Source organism: Sus scrofa, unplaced genomic scaffold (genome assembly GCF_000003025.6).
Source record: "Sus scrofa isolate TJ Tabasco breed Duroc unplaced genomic scaffold, Sscrofa11.1 Contig2094, whole genome shotgun sequence".
NCBI lineage: Eukaryota > Metazoa > Chordata > Mammalia > Artiodactyla > Suidae > Sus > Sus scrofa.
Genome location: NW_018085018.1, coordinates 61,148 through 79,296, shown reverse-complemented (window position 1 = coordinate 79,296; position 18,149 = coordinate 61,148). Strand labels below are relative to the sequence as shown.

At 50.8% G+C, this 18,149-nt stretch overlaps 2 protein-coding genes across 7 annotated transcripts in view; both read right to left on the bottom strand.

Moving 5' to 3' along the window:
* The window catches only part of CELA1 (chymotrypsin like elastase family member 1), a 26,937-nt gene extending 10,462 nt beyond the window's left edge, over positions 1–16,475 (bottom strand). Inside the window, exons 1-7 of one of the 3 annotated variants that reach the window (XM_005655574.3) lie at positions 16,199–16,475; positions 11,550–11,690; positions 10,777–10,859; positions 8,905–9,005; positions 6,133–6,258; positions 4,012–4,148; positions 1,880–2,025 (exon numbers count right to left, since the gene is read on the bottom strand). In XM_005655574.3, coding sequence (XP_005655631.2) covers positions 1,880–2,025; positions 4,012–4,148; positions 6,133–6,258; positions 8,905–9,005; positions 10,777–10,859; positions 11,550–11,690; positions 16,199–16,217 — 753 coding nt within the window. In that variant the 5' untranslated portion in view covers positions 16,218–16,475. 3 annotated transcript variants of the gene reach the window in all.
* Positions 16,475–18,149, bottom strand: part of GALNT6 (polypeptide N-acetylgalactosaminyltransferase 6) — a 38,801-nt gene continuing 37,126 nt past the window's right edge. For 2 of the 4 annotated variants that reach the window (XM_021081728.1, XM_021081727.1), the window contains one exon: positions 16,475–18,149. Coding sequence is in view for 3 of the 4 variants with exons in the window: in XM_021081727.1 (XP_020937386.1) it covers positions 18,036–18,149 (114 nt within the window). In the remaining variant the exon portion in view is untranslated. The other 2 variants (XM_021081725.1, XM_021081726.1) reach the window with 1 other exon arrangement.

The following is an 18,149-nucleotide window of genomic DNA, read 5'->3' as shown; positions in this document are numbered from 1 at the left end:
AAGTTCCCTCTCTCTGAATATCTTTCCCCCTTTTGCCTGGCTTTGTCCTATTTAAGCTTCGGGACTCTCTACAGACTCCCTCTCTCAGGGAAGACAAGTCTTTTCTGACGCCAACAGGTAGGCATAAGTTCCTATCTTTTGCAATCTCCTATCATCCTATGCATGTCTTTATTATAACACTTAACCACATTGTATTACAATGTTTTGTACAATGTCTGCTCTTCCCATTCCTCCACTAGAAACTGTGTTTATATTTATCTTTGCACCTGTTATATCTTTGATACAGAGATAGACACAAACACAGTGCGTGGCATTTAGTCCATGATCAAGAATGGTTTGTCAGAATGTTTGCCCAACTGCATTAGGAAATCTGTAAGATGATGTATTGCTTTAACAAACACTCTTCTGAGCTAAAAAAAAAAAATTTTTTTTTTTTATGGCCACACTGGCGGCCTATGGAAGTTCCCATGCCAGGGATTGAATCCAGGCCGCAACTGTGACCTATGCTCCAGCTGTAGCAACACCAGATCCTTTAACCCACTGTGCTGGCCAGGGATCGAACTGACACTTCTGCAGCAACCCAAGCTGCTGCAGTCTGATTCTTAACCCACTGTGTCACAGCAGGAACTTCCAGACGCTGTATTGCTGAGTGATCATATCTAGAGGGAAGACGAGGAAGTTCCCTTGGTACAGTGGTTTAAGGATCCAGCATTGTGGGAGTTCCCATCATGGCTCAGCAAAAGCAAATCTGACTAGTACCCATGAGAATGCAAGTTCGATCCCTGGCCTTGCTCAGTGGGTTAAGGATTCAGCATTTTCGAGAGCTGTAGAGTAGTTTGTGCTGCTGTTGCTGGGGTGAAGACTCTGATTCGATCCCTAGCCTGGAAACTTCCATATGCTGCAGGTGCGCCCCTAAAAAGACAAAAAAAAAAAAAAAAAGGATCCAACATTGTCACTGCCACAGCTTGCATTTGCTCACTGGCCCAGGAACTTCCACATGCGGTCGGTGTGATCAAAAAAATAAGTAAACAAGTAGACAATTAGAATCATCTTCTATATATACTATACTATATATACTATATACTATATATATATTATGATTATTATCATAAAACTATTCAGTGCACTTTCCCCTACCATATTCACCTGTTTACACACTGCTATCAATACTGCTGGGTCAGGAGTTCCCATCATGGTGCAGCAGAAACAAATCCAACTGGAAACCATGAGGTTGCAGGTTCAATCCTTGGCCTCACTCAGTGGGTTAAGGATCTGGTGTTGCCGTGAGCTGTGGTGTAGGTCAAAGATGTGGCTCCAATCTGGCGTTGCTGTGGCTCTGGTGTAGGCCAGCAGCTGTAGCTCTGATTCGACTCCTAGCCTGGGAACCTCCATATGCCTCGGGTGTGGCCCTAAAAAGACAAAAGAAAAAAAAAATACTACTTGGTCAAAAGGGCATGACAGAGGAGTTATGAGAAAAATTAGGGAGAGGAGTTATGACAAAAATTAGGGAGGGGACCACCACCAGGTCCTCTGCGGCTATAACAACTCTAGGTCACAAACAATTCTAAAGAACACACACATACACCAACACACCAATGTGGGGCCACATACAAACTTCTGAGGTGAGGGCATCAGGCACGTTGAAGGTAAGGTTCCTTTCAACTCTGAGATTCTGTAAACATCGACGTACTAGGAATCATATCATACGTCGATGTTTACAGAATGACAGAATCACCGTCATTCAGACGCCAGCCTAGAAAGTTGAGTCTGGATGTAGAGGTGGGAGTAGGTGCAGGAAGGGAGGTGAGGAAGGGTGGGGGTGGGGGCAGCGAGGGGAGGGGCCTGCGTGAGATGCTGCCCACGCCCCGCCCGGGGTCACCTGACATCCAGAGCGAACTCCGTCCCCTCCGGCGCACACCATGCTGTTCTTCACGGTGGAGCCCCAGTACGAGGAGCTGGAGCAGATGGCGTAGTCCACGGTGGGCAGGTAAGCCTGCTGCAGGGTCTGGGCCAGCTGCCCATTGGCTGAACAGGACAGACGGCATTGGACGTCAGCCCCGGAGGCCAACCAGACCTTCCCAAGCTCTGACGACAGCTGACGTCAGGGCAGCCCCTTTGCTCTGCCCGCGTCTTCCATTCGCCTCTTTCCTCTCTTTACATGGAAGCTAGAGGCCCCCTTCCTTCCGGGAGTCATCCTTGACCAGCGTTCCCACGCTCCAAACCACCTCCTCCTGCTTTCCTTTTAAACTCATGGATACTTAGTTAAGTATTTAGAATGGTTTTTTTTTGTTGTTGTTTTGTTTTTTTTTGCTTTTTTAGGGCCACACCCAAGGCATATGGAGGTTCCCAGGCTAAGGGTCGAATCGGAGCTACAGCTGCTGGCCTACACCAGAGCCATAGCGACACGGATCCAAGCCGAATCTGTGATGCACACCATAGCTCACCGCAACGCCAGATCCTTTACTCACTGAGCAAGGCCAGGGATCGAACCCACAACCTCGTGGTTCCTAGTCAGATTTGTTTCTGCTGCGCCAAGATGGGAATTCCTAGAATGGTCTTATTTGTTGATAACTTACTGTCTGTCCTGCTTCTTCCTTACACTATAAACCCCCTGAAGCAGAACTAGGACTGGGTACCCTTGTTTCATTTCTTTCTTTTTTTGTCTTTTCAAGGCTGCACCCACAGCATATGGAAATTCCCAGGCTAGGGGTCGAATCAGAGTTGTGGCTGCTGGTCTACACCACAGCCACAGCAACATGTCTGTGACCTACATCACAGCTCATGGCCATGCCGGATCCTTAACCCACTGAGCAAGGCCAAGGATCGAACCTGAGTCCTCGTGGATACTAGTCAGATTCGTTACCACTGAGCCACGATGGGAAGTCCTTGTTTTGGTTTCTTAAGAGCTGGCTGCAGCGCTCTTTATCTGGCTTTTTTGACTTTTCAAAGGCTTCGCACATGAATTATTTCTTTGGGTCCTTCCAACAACCCTTTCATGTTATATATAGATCAGGAAATTGAACCACAGTGACATTAAGTGAACTGAGAGCAGAGCTGGGTTAGAAGCGTGTCTCTCTCTCAGCCCTGGGTTTTCCCAGGAGACTGGCTGCTCACAGCAAGGCCTTGCCTTCTCCAGAGCTCACATCCTGCTGTGTCAGGCCTGCTGTCACTGCCCTTGTGAACCATCTCTGCTCACAGGCTCTCGCATCTTTCCACGTCCTGTAATGACTCTCCCTTCCAGAAATCTCCCCATGATTGACCAGAAGAGGGCTGAGGCCTCCTCTGCCTTGACTCCTCTGGACCTGCAGCCACCCCTGGCTCTCTCACTCCACCCCCCAGCCCAGCAACTGTCTATGGAGGTAGCATGATGCTGTAATGCCCACCAAGGTGGGAGCCAGGATGCCTGCGTTCTGGTTCCGGCTAACTAGTCATTAACTGGTCATATGATCTTGATCAGGTTCTTTAATTTCTTTTTTTCTTTTTCTTTTTTTGCTTTAAGGCTGCAGCCTCAGCATATGGAAGTTCCCAGGCTAGGGGTCGAACAAATCAGAGCTGCAGCTGCCAGCCTACATCACAGCCACAGCAACGTGGGATCCGAGCCACATCTGTGGCCTACACCACAGCTCATGGCAACATCGGATCCTTAACTCACTGATGGAGACCAGAGATCGAACCTGAGTCCTCATGGGTACCAGTCAGATTCATTTCCACTGCACCACAACAGAACTCCCAAGCTCTTTAATTTCTTTGGGCCTTAGTTTCCTTATGTATAAAAGGAGAGGCTGGTACAAAATATTCTCTAAGGTAAGGTTTTTCTTTTTAGTTATGAGTCTGTGGCTCTCAGATTGGCAATTCCCTGGCTTGCTCTTAGCTGGATTTCATGCTCCAGTTATTTCATCTCTGATTTCCGACTTTGGCACTGAACACTAAGGACCACAGAAAAAGTACCCTAGGAGCTCAGCTACCCCACCGACATCCATGGGGTGGATGGGGCCAATGTAGGCAACTTACTCCTGGTCAGGCCCCAGCCTGTGATGTAGCAGGGACTGTTGTTAGCCAGGATGGTCCCCGCCCTTGGCAGAACACCCAGCTGGACGTAGCTGTTGAGGGTTACACTCTGGGCCAGGCGCAGCAGGGCGATGTCATAGCTGTGGGGGGAAAAGCAGACCGCTCACTCTGGGGATCAGGCTTTCAGGTCAGGGCACGGACAGGCCCTCCCTTAGCCTTGGGTCCTTGGAATTGGAAACCGGTGACTTTGAAGACCTAGGGAACCGACTTGCTGCTAAGCCTCAAAGCAAGGAATTACACATGCGGATTGTAGGACATTCTGCGTTTCACAGCAGCATCTGCTGGTAAGAGCTTGGCATTGTAGCTGAGCGCTGGTCTGCAGCTCAGGGGAGTGGAGCAGAGAGCTGTGATCCAGGTAGCAGGGAGAAGCTCCCAAAGGAGATAGATGTGAAATGTTCTGTAGAAATATCCCGATTACTTCAATTCATCCCCACCCCACCCCCACCCGACAGAATTGGCCACCATTTTATTTTATTTTATTTTAAATTTATTTTTTGCTTTTTGGGCCGCACCCAAGGCTTAGGGAAGTTCCCAGGCTAGGGGGCGAATTGCAGCTGCAGCTGCCAGCTACAGCCACAGCAATGCAGGATCTGAGCTGCATATGTGACCTACACCACCGCTCTCGGCAATGCTGGATCCTTAACCCAAAGAGTGAGGCCAGGGATCCTAGTCAGATTCGTTTCCACTGTGCCACAATGGGAACTCCTATTTTTTTTTTTTTTTTTTTTTTTTTTGTCTTTCTGCTATTTCTTTGGGCCGCTCCCTCGGCATATGGAGGTTCCCAGGCTAGGGGTCAAATCGGAGCTGTAGCCACTGGCCTACACCAGAGCCACAGCAACGCGGGATCCGAGCCGCATCTGCAACCTACACCACAGCTCACGGCAACACTGGATGGTTAACCCACTGCGCAAGGGCAGAGACCGAACCCGCAACCTCATGGTTCCTAGTCGGATTCGTTAACCACTGTGCCGTGACGGGAACTCCCTATTTTTTTTTTTTAATTAAAAAAAAATTTTATGGCTGCACATGTCGCATATGGAATTTCCTGGGCTAGGGTTTGAATTGGACCTGCAGCTGCTGGCCTAGCTACAGCCACAGCCACAGCAACATGGGATCGGAGCTGGGTCTATGATCTATGCTGCAGTTTGCAGCTTGTGGGATCCTTGCAGCTTGCAGGATCCTTAACCCACTGAGAAAGGCCAGGGACTGAACCTGCATCCTCATGGATACTAGTAGGGTTCTTAAAGCACTGAGCGATAATGGGAACTCCTTGGCCACTATTTTAACTCCTTTCCAAAAGTTTCCAGCTCAGTCTTGCGGGGTTTTTTCATTGTAAGATTCACTTTAAGAAATCAACTTTTTTTTTTTGGTCTTTTTAGAGCCACACCCCAGGCATGTGGAGGTTCCCAGGCTAGGGGTCTAATCGGAGCTGCAGCTGCCAGCCTACACCACAGCTCACTGCAACACTGGATCCTTGACCCACTGAGGGAGGCCAGGGATCAAACCCACGTCCTTATGGACAATAGTCAGGTTCATTAACCACTGAGCCACGATGGAATGCCCAAGAAATCTACTTTTGATAAACAAAGTCCTACTGTATAGCACAGGTAACTATATGCAATATTCTGTAATAAACCATAATACAAAAGAATTACAAAAGGAATATACATACACACACACACACACACACATATATATATAGCTGAATGAGTTTGCTGTAAGTAGAAATTGACACAACATTGTATATCAACTATACTTCAATCAAATAAATTTTTGAAAAAGAAATCTACTTTTGCTGATGGAGTCTATTCCAACAAATGGATAGTGACTCACAATAGAGCCAGGAACATTAAACTCTGCAGAGAAGGAGCTTCTGGGGGTCCAAGCATGCAGACCAGCCTAGATCATACAAATCCCCCAGACATTCAAACATTCTCAAAGTGCTCCCATGTCTTAATTCTCAAAGTGCTCCTGGATGGATGTGAGGGAAGCCAAGACCCCGTGGCCGGCCGGCCGGCCAGCCGGTCAGCCCCCCCCTCCCAGCCCCAAGCCAGCCCTGCCTACCCTGCAGCCACGTCGTCGGTGTTCCAGTAGGGATGCACCACGATCTTCTGCACCCCCACGTACTGCTCGGTGCCATCGTTCTGGTTCAGGTTGTGCTCTCCAACCACCACACGGAAGGTCAACTCTCTGGAGAGAGAGAGGGAAGCCCTGAGTCATCCTTCTCTTGCCCCCTTTCAAGAAAAGTTGGGGGGAGTTCCCATTGTGGCACAATGGAAACAAATCCAACTAGTATCCATGAGGATGCGGGTTGGATCCCTAGTCTTGCTCAGTGGATCAGGGATCTGGCATTGCCATGAGCTGTGGTATAGGTCGAAGATGTGGCTTGGATCGTGTGTTGCTGTGGCTGTGGTGTAGGCCGGCAGCTGTAGCTCTGATTCGACCCCTAGCCTGGGAACTTCCATATTCTGCTCATGCGGCCATAAAAAAAAAAAAAGCAAAAAAAGTTGGAAAGCCATCTTACATCTTATCTTTAGGACAGAAACCCATCTTATCTGGCCCAGGCAGAAGAAGGACGGAAGACCCTGGAAGAGGAGGAAGGAACCAGCCCTCTCATCTCCACTTGGCTATGTGTGGAAGTGACAAAAACTCCATCAGCTTCATTTCCCTGGTCTACTAAGCTACACATCAGAGGCTGAATACCTCACAACCGGGGAGAGGTGTGGTGAGCTTAAATGAAACAATGGCTCTCAGCCCAGGGAGGGTTTGAGGGACCTGCAACTTCTGGACCAGTGGTTCTTTGTTTGCCTGGTGGCATATGGAGTTCCTGAGCCAGGGATCAGATCTGAGCCACAGCGTAGATCTTAACCCACTGTGCTGGCCAGAATTGAACCTGCGTCCCAGTGCTGCAGGGGCACCACAGATCCTGTTGAGCCAGATGGTGGTTTTTTTTTTTTTTTTTTGTCTTTTTAGGCCCGCACCTGCAGCATATGGAGGTTCCCAGGCTAGGGGTCGAATTGGAGCTGCATCTGTAATTTACACCACAGCTCACGGCAATGCCAGATCCTTAATCCACTGAGCAAGGCCAGGGATCAAACCTGCATCGTCATGGATGCTAGTCAGATTCGTTTCTGCTGAGCCACGACGGGAACCCCAAACCAGAGGCTCTTAAAGCATGGTCCCTGGACCAGCAGCATCAACATAACCTGGAAACGTGTTAGAAATGCAGATTATTGGGCCTCAATCTGGGCCTCTGTATCAGAAACTCTACTGGGTGGGGCAAGAAACCTGTGCCCGCCAGGTGATCCTGATATATGCTCAAATTTAAGAACCATTGCTCAAGATAAATATGAAAAAACAGTTACCAGACAGGTATTGATTAGACACTTAAATATTTACCTATTCACTCCTCATAATAATGTTACAAAGTAGGTATCATTACCCCATTTTAGAGATAAGAGAATGAGAGCTAAGTAAGTTATCCTAGTTCACATAGCCACAAGGTGGGACAGCATTTGAACCTGAGCTTGCCTGACGCCATAGTTTGTACATTTTTTCTCTTTCTTTTTAGGGCTGCACCTACAGGATATGGAAATTCCCAGGTTAGGCGCTGAATTGGAGCTGCAGCTGCCAGCCTACACCACAGCCACAGCAACATGGGATCTGAGCCTCATCTGTGATCTACACTGCAGCTCGTGGCAACACTGGATTCTTTTTTTTTTTTTTTTTTTTTGTCTTTTGTCTTTTGTTGTTGTTGTTGTTGTTGTTGTTGCTGTTGTTGTTGTTGTCGTTGCTATTTCTTGGGCTGCTCCCGCGGCATATGGAGGTTCCCAGGCTAGGGGTTGAATCGGAGCTGTAGCCACCAGCCTACGCCAGAGCCACAGCAACGCGGGATCCGAGCCGCGCCTGCAACCTACACCACAGCTCACGGCAACGCCGGATCATTAACCCACTGAGCAAGGGCAGGGACCGAACCCGCAACCTCATGGTTCCTAGTCGGATTCGCTAACCACTGCGCCACAACGGGAACTCCTGGATTCTTTTTTTATTTTTTATTTTTTGGCTTTTCTAGGGCCATACCCTTGGCATATGGAGGTTCCCAGGCTAGAAGTCTAATCGGAGCTGTAGCTGTTGGCCTACACTACAGCCACAGCAACGCAGGATCCGAGCTGTGTCTGCGACCTACACCACAGCTCACGGCAACACCAGATCCTTAACCCACTGAGCAAGGCCAGGGATCGAACCCACAACCTCATGTTTCCTAGTCGGATTTGTTAACCACTGAGTCACGAAGGGAACTCCAACGCTGGATTCTTTGGCCCCTGAGCAAGGCCAGGGATCAAACCCACGTCCTCATGGACACTAGTCAGGTTTTTAACCTGCTGAGCCACAACGGGATCACCCATAGATTGCACTTTTCATTCTATTCTGCTACCTCCTCACAGGCCCCCAAACACCTCCTAAATCTTGCTCTGAATGGGCAAAGGTACATATTCCAGACTCTTCCCCTCCCGGCTTCAGAAAAGCTGGTCTTTGGAGTTTCCATCGTGGCGCAGCAGAAATGAATCCGACTAGGAACCCTGAGGTTGCGGGTTCGATCCCTGGCCTTGCACAATGGGTTAAGGACCCAGCATTGCCATGAGCTGTGGTGTAGGTTGCAGATGAGGCTCAGATCTGGCATTGCTGTGGCTATGGCTGTGGTGTAGGCCAGAGGCTACAGCTCTGATTCGACCCCCAGCCTGGGAACCTCCACATGCCACAGGTATGGCCGTGAAAAGGACAAAAAGGCAAAAAAAAAAAAAAAAAAAAAAAAAAGCTGGTCTTTGTTTTTCTCACCTGTCCACGCAGTGAGCGGCTGTCATCACCCAGTTCTGCCTGATGAGGGTCCCTCCACAGGTGTGAGCCCACGAACTTCCAGACCGGTACTGGAGGGAAATCTAGTTGGGGAAAGAAGCAAAGAGGGATAAGTTGGTGTTTCTTAAAAGGCTTTGCCCCAGGAATTCCCGTCGTGGCTCGGTGGTTAACGAATTCGACTAGGACTCATGAGGTTGCGGGTTCGATCCCTGGCCTCGCTCAGTGGGTTAAGGATCCAGCGTTGCCGTGAGCTGTGGTGTAGGTTGCAGAGCAGCTCGGATCCCGCATTGCTGTACCTGTGGTGTAGGCTGGCAGCTACAGCTAAGATTAGACCCTTAGCCTGGGAACCTCCATATGCCTCAGGTGCGGCCCTAGAAAAGACAAAAAAAAAAAAAAAAAAAAGGCTTTGCCCCAAACCACATGTTACCTCCTGAAATTCTTGCCATCCCTCAGAACATCCTGTCTTGGCTAGAGATATGAATAGGATTCATGGGACCTGTCAGTAGCCATTGACTGGCTGGTAGTGGCTACCTGGAGAGGTGGTGGGAGGGGCATGGGATGCCTCTGAGGGCAGCAGGAGAGAGTGCTGTGTGGTTGGTGATGTTTGCTGGGTACAAGGATGGGGGGTAAGGGCACGCATACACTGGGTTTGGCATCCTTACCCTAGGTTGTGACAAAGAGCCAAGAACCTAGGTCCTTCTCCCTCCATTCCCTCTTGGGAAGGAAATGTAGCCAGGGAATTGCTCCATCACCTAAGCCACAAGCTGAGGCCCCCGGAGCTCCCCCTCCAGTGTTTTCAGGATACACCCTGTCCCCTCACTTCAGCAGACACTTAGAAACACCACTGGAGTATTCATTTTTCTCAGTTCACGCCTTCTCCTTCAGCCTCTCATATCACACACTAGCTCTATTCCTGAAAATAGAAAAGGGCCGCACCCTTTTGTAAATGGAATTAAATTATTTTCTTTAATTTTCGCCCTGCCCACAGCAGGCAGAAGTCGCCAGGCTAGGAATCAAACCTGCGCCACAGCAGTGACAATGCCAGGTCCTTTAACTGCTAGACCACCAGGGAGCTCCCTTGAACTCTAATTGCAATGATTCCTCTCAAAGTGTGGCTATTCACCATTAGTTTGCCAGTTTTCAAATTGCTTACATCAAAGCCTAGCTGCCCTATTTTATTTTATTTTATTTTTTGTCTTTTTGCCTTTTCTAGGGCCGCTCCCACAGTATATGGAGGTTCCCAGGCTAGGGGTCTAATCAGAGCTGTAGCTGCCAGCCTATACCACAGCCACAGCAATGCCAGATCCAAGCCACATCTGCAACCTACACCACAGCTCACGGCATTGCCAGATCCTTAACCCACTGAGTGAGGCCAGGGATCGAACCTGCAACCTCATGGTTCCTAGTCGGATTCATTTCCGCTGCACCACAATGGGAACTCCCAAAAGTGGAAATTCTTTAAACAGCCAAATGAGCAACATGGGGGCAGGACTATGTTCAAATGTGTAGCACACACTGGACTGCCATGTGTGTGTGTAAGTGTGTGTGTGTGTGTGTGTGTGTGTGTAAGTGTGAGGAGTCTGATGTGTGAGTCTGGCAAACAATGTTGCTCTTGTGGCACAAGTGGTATCATTGGGAGTGTAAATGTGGTTTGTGTTTAAATCCCCTCCTCCCAGCCTTTTGCCTTTAGAAAAAAACGCCTAAGCCTGGTCCCATTCATCTTTAAAATCTAGAATCCAGGCAGCGGGAGAGCTTCCTGTTGATAAGGACATATACAAACATACCTTACAATGTATATCAGGGCACGGGCAACGCTTATTTCATTGACGTCTGGGGCCGTGAAGGAACACCCACCTGAGATGGCCAAGAATTCCTCTGAGCCTCGGTCCCTCCAACTACCCGGGCGTTGGTTTCTGGAAAGTCCTGGGTGCTGTGTCCTTTGTGGGATAGAAGAAAAGTGAGTGATGACTAAGCGTGGGGTCAGCTCAGGGTGGGAGGGCGGGTGCCGGTTGTGCTTTGTCTGCAAACTCCACAGTTCCTCCCTAGCAAACGAGGGGCCCAGCTGTGAGTTCTCTGAGCACCTTTTGAAAGCGGGGAGGTCGAAGTGCCTGCCGCTTGCCCCATGTGGCCCCAGAGCTCTGGCTGCTAGGAGGACCCATCTCACATCCCTGGGCTGGGGCTCCAGAGGCCCCTCGTGGTCTCAGCCTTGCTCAGGGTCATCCCTTGGCCGGAGGTGACTCCTCACTCCCTCTCCACTCCCGCTCCCGCTCCCAGCCCCGCCAGCCCCGCCAGCCCCGCCAGCCCGCACACAGTGCACACAGTGCAGGATTCTCCAGAGGGCAGGCACCACAGTGCACAGGCCAGCCAGGCACCAGCTGAAGATGTCTTCCTGTCAATGGGGGAGATAGGGAAGCCCAGGGCCCCCCAAAGAGGCTTCTCTCCTGTCAACCAGAGGTCCCTGCCTTTCCTGTGATGGGCTCCAGGAAAGTAAAGATTTTGCTAGATGCTCAGGCAGAGTCTCGCTCTTGCTCTGGGATGGTGGGCAGGCCTCCTGGGCTTAGGGAGAGCTTTCCCACCCTCCTGCTTGGTCCCCCTCCCTCCGGAACGCAGCCAGATGGCCCACTTACCATAAAGGACCAGGGAGGCCACCACCAGCAAGCGCAGCATGTTGCTAGCTGAGAAGACCACTGCCCCCTGCCATAACCAAGCCCTCTTTATACTCCTCTTATCAGCAGCTTTGCTGACCGTCTTCCTGCCAACTGGCAGGGCTGCGGGTGGAAGGCAGGGAAAATCACAGGTGACATGGAAACGCAAATGAAAAGATTGCTTTTCCAGTAAACTAATTTATCTATGTTCAAAGACAGAACAATGTTGGGTCTGAATTAATCATCTGCTCTCAGTTGAAAAGCATCCAACAAACTCTTATTTGGAAATAAGATGGAGAACCAGGCCTGGCTTTTCCCTCCCGTTGCTCCCCACCTAGCCCTCACGGCCTCACTGTTTTCAGGGGCCCTGTAAGTGCAGAGACCCACCCTGTGCACCCGGAGGTGGAGGCAAGGCAGGCTGGAGGGAAGAGTGGTCAACGAGAGGCAGACCGAGGAGTTCCCACTGTGGTTCTGCAGGTTAAGAATCCGACTAGTATCTATGAGGATGCGGGTTCGATCCCTGGCCTTGCCCTGTGGGTTAAAGGATCCAGTGCTGCGGTGGCTGTGGTGTAGGCCAGCAGCTGCAGCTCTGATTTGACCCGTAGCCTGGGAACTTCCATATGCCCAGGGTGCAGCCCTAAAAGACAAACAAACTAACAAACAAAAACCCAAACCCGAAAATCCCCAACAAAGCAGACAGAGGTGTAAATGCAAGGAGACAAAGCAAAGTAGATGCAATGGAGGGAATTCTGATGGCGAGGGGTACTAGGAAACAGGTCTGGGGAGACTCCCAGGAGAGCAAAAAGAAGAGAGAGAGAGAGCTCCCAAAGAAGCAGTGTGTTGGGTAGGTGAGAAGAGGGGGCCTTCAGGATAGGGAGCTAGTCTGCGGCTATGGGGGTGGAGGGCAGAGGGGGAGGGCTCGAGGAGCAGATGTGTCCTGCCCATCAGTCAGGAAGGGAGCGAGGAGGGAGGTGCGCTGGGCCTGGAGGTGGGTGGAGGACTCTGGGTCCGAGGTCCCCGAGAGGAGGATTGTGGGTGGAGCTGTGATTAAGGCCCAGGGAAGCCGGAAGCCTAAGGGGAGCAGGAGGGTCCGCCTGTCCACCTGGGGGCTTTTGTTGCCTAGACATTCCAGAATTCAAGTTTCATTGCCCTCAGGTGTGGGAGAGGCCTGGAAAAGGCTGAGGAAGGAGTGCTGCATGCACATTTCAGGTCCTTGAGCTGTTGGGGGGAACTGCCCTAAAATGCTCAGGTGCCTGGGGTGCTCCCTCTCCAGCCCAAGCCCCGCATTCCAACACCGAGGAGACCTGGGGGAGAGGCTGCGCTTCCTTTGTCACCTCCTCCTGCCTCCCGGCCTCCTCCGGAGAGTGGAGAGACAGCCCCGGGATGAACAGTCCAAGCGGAGGCTTGAGGACCTCCTAAAGGCTACCCCTCCGCATCACAGACTCCAAAGAGCCCTTGAGGGCAGGGTCAGTGTCAGATCCGTCTCGGTACCCTCGTGAAGCCTAACCTGTATTTGCTTAACGCCCTCATGCTGTTGCCTGATCCACGCACCCAGCCTCATCTCCCAGCTGGTCAGACTCTTTTCATCCTGACTCTTGGGGTGAGGCGTAGAGGGGGGCTTTGGCTTTCATTTTGAGGCATGCAGTTGTTCTGACTAAGCGATGCTAGTTCTAGGAATTCTCCCCTTTGGAGTAGACACAGGCGCAAAAATAATGAGGAATGTGGATTCTAGTACAGTTTGTCACCAAACTTTGTCTTGTCACAAAACTGGGCAAAACCTATGTATTCATCAAAAGAGGAAGGTTAGAAAAATTGCATTTAATCGTATTAAGGAATGCTATCCAGTTTTTAAAAAGAATGAGTTATAGGAGCTCCTGCTGTGGCACGACGGGTTGGGCAGTGGCTTGGGAGCGCTGGGCTGCAGGTTCGATCCCTGGCCTGGCACAGTGGGTTAAGAATCCATCGTTGCCACAGCTGTGGCTGGAGTCTGATGCCTGGCCCTGGAGCTCCATATGCCACGGGGCGGCCAAAAATAAATAAATAATTAAAATAATGAGTTAGACTTAAATGACCTGATGTGAAAAGATGTCCTTGGTATATTAAATGAAAACATAAGGCTTCAAACAATATGGTACTGTGTGAATACGTATATTTGCATATTCATAGAAAAGGGGTATGGAAGGTTTATACCTATAAATTACTACTTCTCTAGAAGTTATGACTTTTAGAGAAAGAACCGATAGGTTTGGGAGCCTCGTGAGGATGACTTTCACTTTTTATTTCTGTTATTTGACTTCCCTACAGCATTATTTTTGTAATTAAAAATAAGTGGAGGAGGAGCTCCCATCGTGGCTCAGCAGTTAGTGAACCCAACTAGCAACCGTGAGGATGATGGTTCAATCCCTGGCCTCGCTCAGCGGGTTAAGGATCCAGCGTTGCCACAAGCTGTGGTGTAGGTTGCAGACGCAGCTGGGATTCTGTGTTGCTGTGGCTGTGGTGTAGGGCAGCAGCTAAGTTCCAAATGGACTCCTAGCCTGGGAACCTCCATATGCCATAGGTTTTGCCCTAAAAGACAAAAACAAACAAAAAAGTGGAGGAGTTCCCTCGTGGCTTAGTGGGTTAAGGACCTGGCATCACTGCTGCAGCTCTTGTTACTGCTGTGGTGGGGGTTTGATTCCTGGCCTGGAAATTCTGCATGCTGAGGGTGTGGCAAAAAAAAAAAAAAAGGAAAAGTAGAGAATCTTTTCTGGGACATTTGTCTAGTTTTGACAACGGTACCAATACTCTTCAAGTGGGAAACAGATTCCCAGGTGGGACCAGCCATTCAGTGATAAGGTGAGAGGTCCCTGGAGCAGGAGACATTAGCACAGGGTGAGCTACCATCAAGCTTTTTTTTTTTTGTCTTTTTCCAGGGCCACACCTGCGGCATATGGAGGTTCCCAGGCTAGGGGTCGAATTGGAGCTACAGCTGCCGGCCTACGCCACAGCCCCAGCAACGGGGGATCTGAGCCCTGCCTGTGACCACACCATAGCTCACAGCAACACCGGATCCTTAACCCATTGAGCGAGGCCAGGGATTGAACCTGCAACCTCATGCTTCCTAGTCAGATTCGCTTCTGTTGCACAACGATGGGAACTCCAAGATTTTAAGGAGAATTTAAGGTTTTAGGTGAGCCCTGAGAATGGTGAGAAGGGTGCATTTTATAGTGCAGATGCCAGGTGAGGCAAGGCCAGCCTCCACTCAGGGGAGCCCATGGTTTCCTGAGCCCTCCCTCCTCCCTGGCAGTGCCCTCTCCCTCTTCTTCTTTTTCTTCTTTTTTTTTTTTTTTTTAATCTTTTTGCCTTTTCCACGGCATATGGAGGTTCCCAGGCTAGGGGCCGAATCAGAGCTGTAGCCGCCAGCCTTGGTCACAGCCACAGCAAATCGGGATCTGAGCCACGTCTGCGACCTACACCACAGCTCTCGGCAACGCTGGATCCTTAACCCCCTGAGCAGGGCTGGGGATCGAACCTGCAACCTCATGGTTCCTAGTTGGATTCGTTAACCACTGAGCCACGACGGGAACTCCTCTCCCTTTTCTGGAGCTCCCCTCTTTCCTAGTTCTCCCTTCACCTCCACACCTGACCTTCTCACTAGGCGTGCATGGATATGGTCTTCTCTCTCTGCAGCATCTCTCACTCCCTTAGCTGGGTCACCCTTAGCTGACTGCCCCTGGGGAGGCCATGCTCTTGGGTCGGGGTGAGGAAACTCAGTACAATGACGGGGCACCTTGGTTGAGCGTACATCCTAAGACTGAGATGGATTGCTGTTGGGTGATGCTACAGAAAGTGTGAGGGATACTAGGACAAACAGCAAACAATCCACGCCTGATAGCTGTTTGGATAATTCACGCAACCAAGAGTAAGGCTAAGATTGCAGTGTGGCTCCCTAGGGCTTACAGGAATCAGGCCCCAACCCCTGCTCGCAGTAAGCACAGCAGGTACAGTGCCCGAGGCTCACAGAAATGTTTCAGTTTCTTTTAAAATCAGAATACAAACAGCCCGGGATTATATCCATCTTCATACCATGCAGTGGTAAACCATACTACTTAATATTATTTTTATTTTTTTGCTTTTTAGGGCTGCACCTGCAGCCAATGGAAGTTCCCGGGCTAGGGGGCGAATTACAGCTATAGCTGCTGGCCTAACCACAGTCACAGCAACATGGGATCCAAGCTGCATGTGCAACCTACACCACAGCTCACGGCAACACCAGATCCTTGGCCCACTGAGCGAGGCCAGGAATTGAACCTGTATCCTCACGGGTACTAGTTAGGTTCTTACCCTGCTGAGCCACAGTGGGAACTCCTACTTAATATTATTTTAATGAAGGCACAAGGGCCTAGGGCCCATGGCAGCCAGAGCGTGGTCCTGATCATGCAGTTTCTACAACCACTGCACCCTCACCCTGAGGTCTCCTGGTTCCCCGCCTTCCCTTGTACCTTTGTCCCCTGTGACTTTTCTCACACCCACAGCTTTGCTTCCTGAGCTCTTCCCATCTGAGGACCCATCCTTTGAGGTCTCGGATGGAAGGCCACCATCTTTGTGAGGCTCCCCTAGTTCTCTAAATGGAAGGAACGGTTCTCACTCACCTCGCACATCTCTGACCATCTCCAGGCCTGGCACCACTTGCTAACGTCTCTGTTTTCGTGGCTAAAGTGTACGTTCCATGGCGGAAGAGGCATCTATGGCCTCCTGTCTACCCCTGCTTGACACAGTCTGCTGGCCGGCTTGGGGACCAGAGGATGTGGGGAGCCCAGACACAGTGGCTGTGACTGAACTTTTCAGATGTGTGTGATTCTCCACAGGTTGAATCAGCTGATCAGCTAAGAGACGATGAGGGGAGGAGGAACCCAAGGCAAACTTCCTCGACAAATGCCATAAAACTTTTATTTCCACCAGGATCTCCCATCCAATTCTCTTCTCTTACTGCCAAAGAACTTTCCCCCCTCCTCCCCTGCTAGGACACATCGTGGCCCCTCTCTCCTCTCTCGTTGGCTGGGACCAAGGAGACGTCCTGCGGCGTGGAGTTGCGTGGGAAGGAGAGGCAGCTGTGGTCCCACGGCACCCTCGTGTGGTGATGCCCAAGATGACGGCCTGCTACTCCAAGAAGGATCCCCTCCTGGATGGAAGGAGTCCCCCTCCGGGCAGCTGGCTCTGTCAACTCAGGCAAAGCAGCCACGCGTGCTGGGGTCCAACTTGCTTGGAGAGGAGCGGACATGCGCATCAGGTCTGCTCCCCGCGGGGACTTCATGCGAGAACAGCCGACAAGGCATGTCAGGGCCGGTCAGGCAGTCACGCTCCCTGCCGCCTGCTTCCTCAGCCGTCCCAGGGCTCCTGTTAGCTTAATCTGGGGCTTAGCCTCAGGGCTGCCAACACCTGGTTGTGTGGCCTTGGGCAAATGACTTATCTGGCCTTGGTTTCAGAATGTGAAAATGACAGGGTTGGACGGAACAATGGTTTTCGAATGGTGCTGGCAGACCTTTGGAAGTTCAGGGGCGGGTGGGCACTGCCCTCAGCCATCCCCCTTTTCATCCATGGCTACTCTGCCTTCAAACTACAAGAGACATGGAGCACTGGGACTTAGACCTGAGAATCACTGGTTCCACTGGCTTTCTTTCAAAATGAACATCCCGGGATTCCCAAAGGTGGTTCCCCCCATGGCTACCTGGCTCCACGGTTGCAGGCTTTACGGAGACCAGCCAGCCGGGAACAAGCAGATTGGAGGGAAGAGAGTGCGGAGCTGATGGCTGGCTGCCTAGTGTTCTCGTGGTGTGTTGGGAGGTGCCCTGGCTCAGAGTTCAAGGTGGAGCCTCAGTCTCGGCTCAGCCGCCCACCAGCTGTGGGATACAGACAAGCTGCTTTACCTCTGCCTCAGCTGTCCCATCTCTAAAATGGGTGTGGTGGTACCTGTCTTTCTCACAGGACAACTGTGCAGATGAAGTCAGAGAAGGGATTCCTCTTAAGGTGCTTCAAGTAACATGAGCAAGGGCAACTCTTAGACATTCAATCCTTTTGCTAGAATGTACCAGTTCACTGGATTCTGCAGGTGTTCTAGATGTCTGGGGATGCAGGATGTGGCTGCAGAGATACTTTTCTGGAATTCAGCATCATTGCCCTGGGCCCTATCCCAGCTGCTTCCTCGGCTTTGGAAGTCTGCTTCTGGGACAGAAGGAGTGCTCTAGGCCACGTATTATATGTCCTTATGCTCTCGTCCACCAAGGTGGAGGAAAGAAAAATGGACCCAATGTGGCTGCAAGGAGTAGGAAGCTCCTGCCTCGACTCCCATTGGGTTTGAAATCCATTTTTAAGGCCGACAGGGAAGCTGATGACCAGGTTCTCAAACATCAGGTTCCCCCAAATCCTGTTTCCTGAGATGCTTGTGGGAACTCCCCCCGGGGCGGGGGGGGGCAGGTGGTGGTTTGGGGTCTAGACGAAGATCCAGTGTTGGTGGGGATCACCGGGGTCGCAGGGGGCCATGACTGGCTTTTTGTCCTTGGATGTCAGGCAGGTACCAGATCCTGAGTTCCTGATGAGTTTATC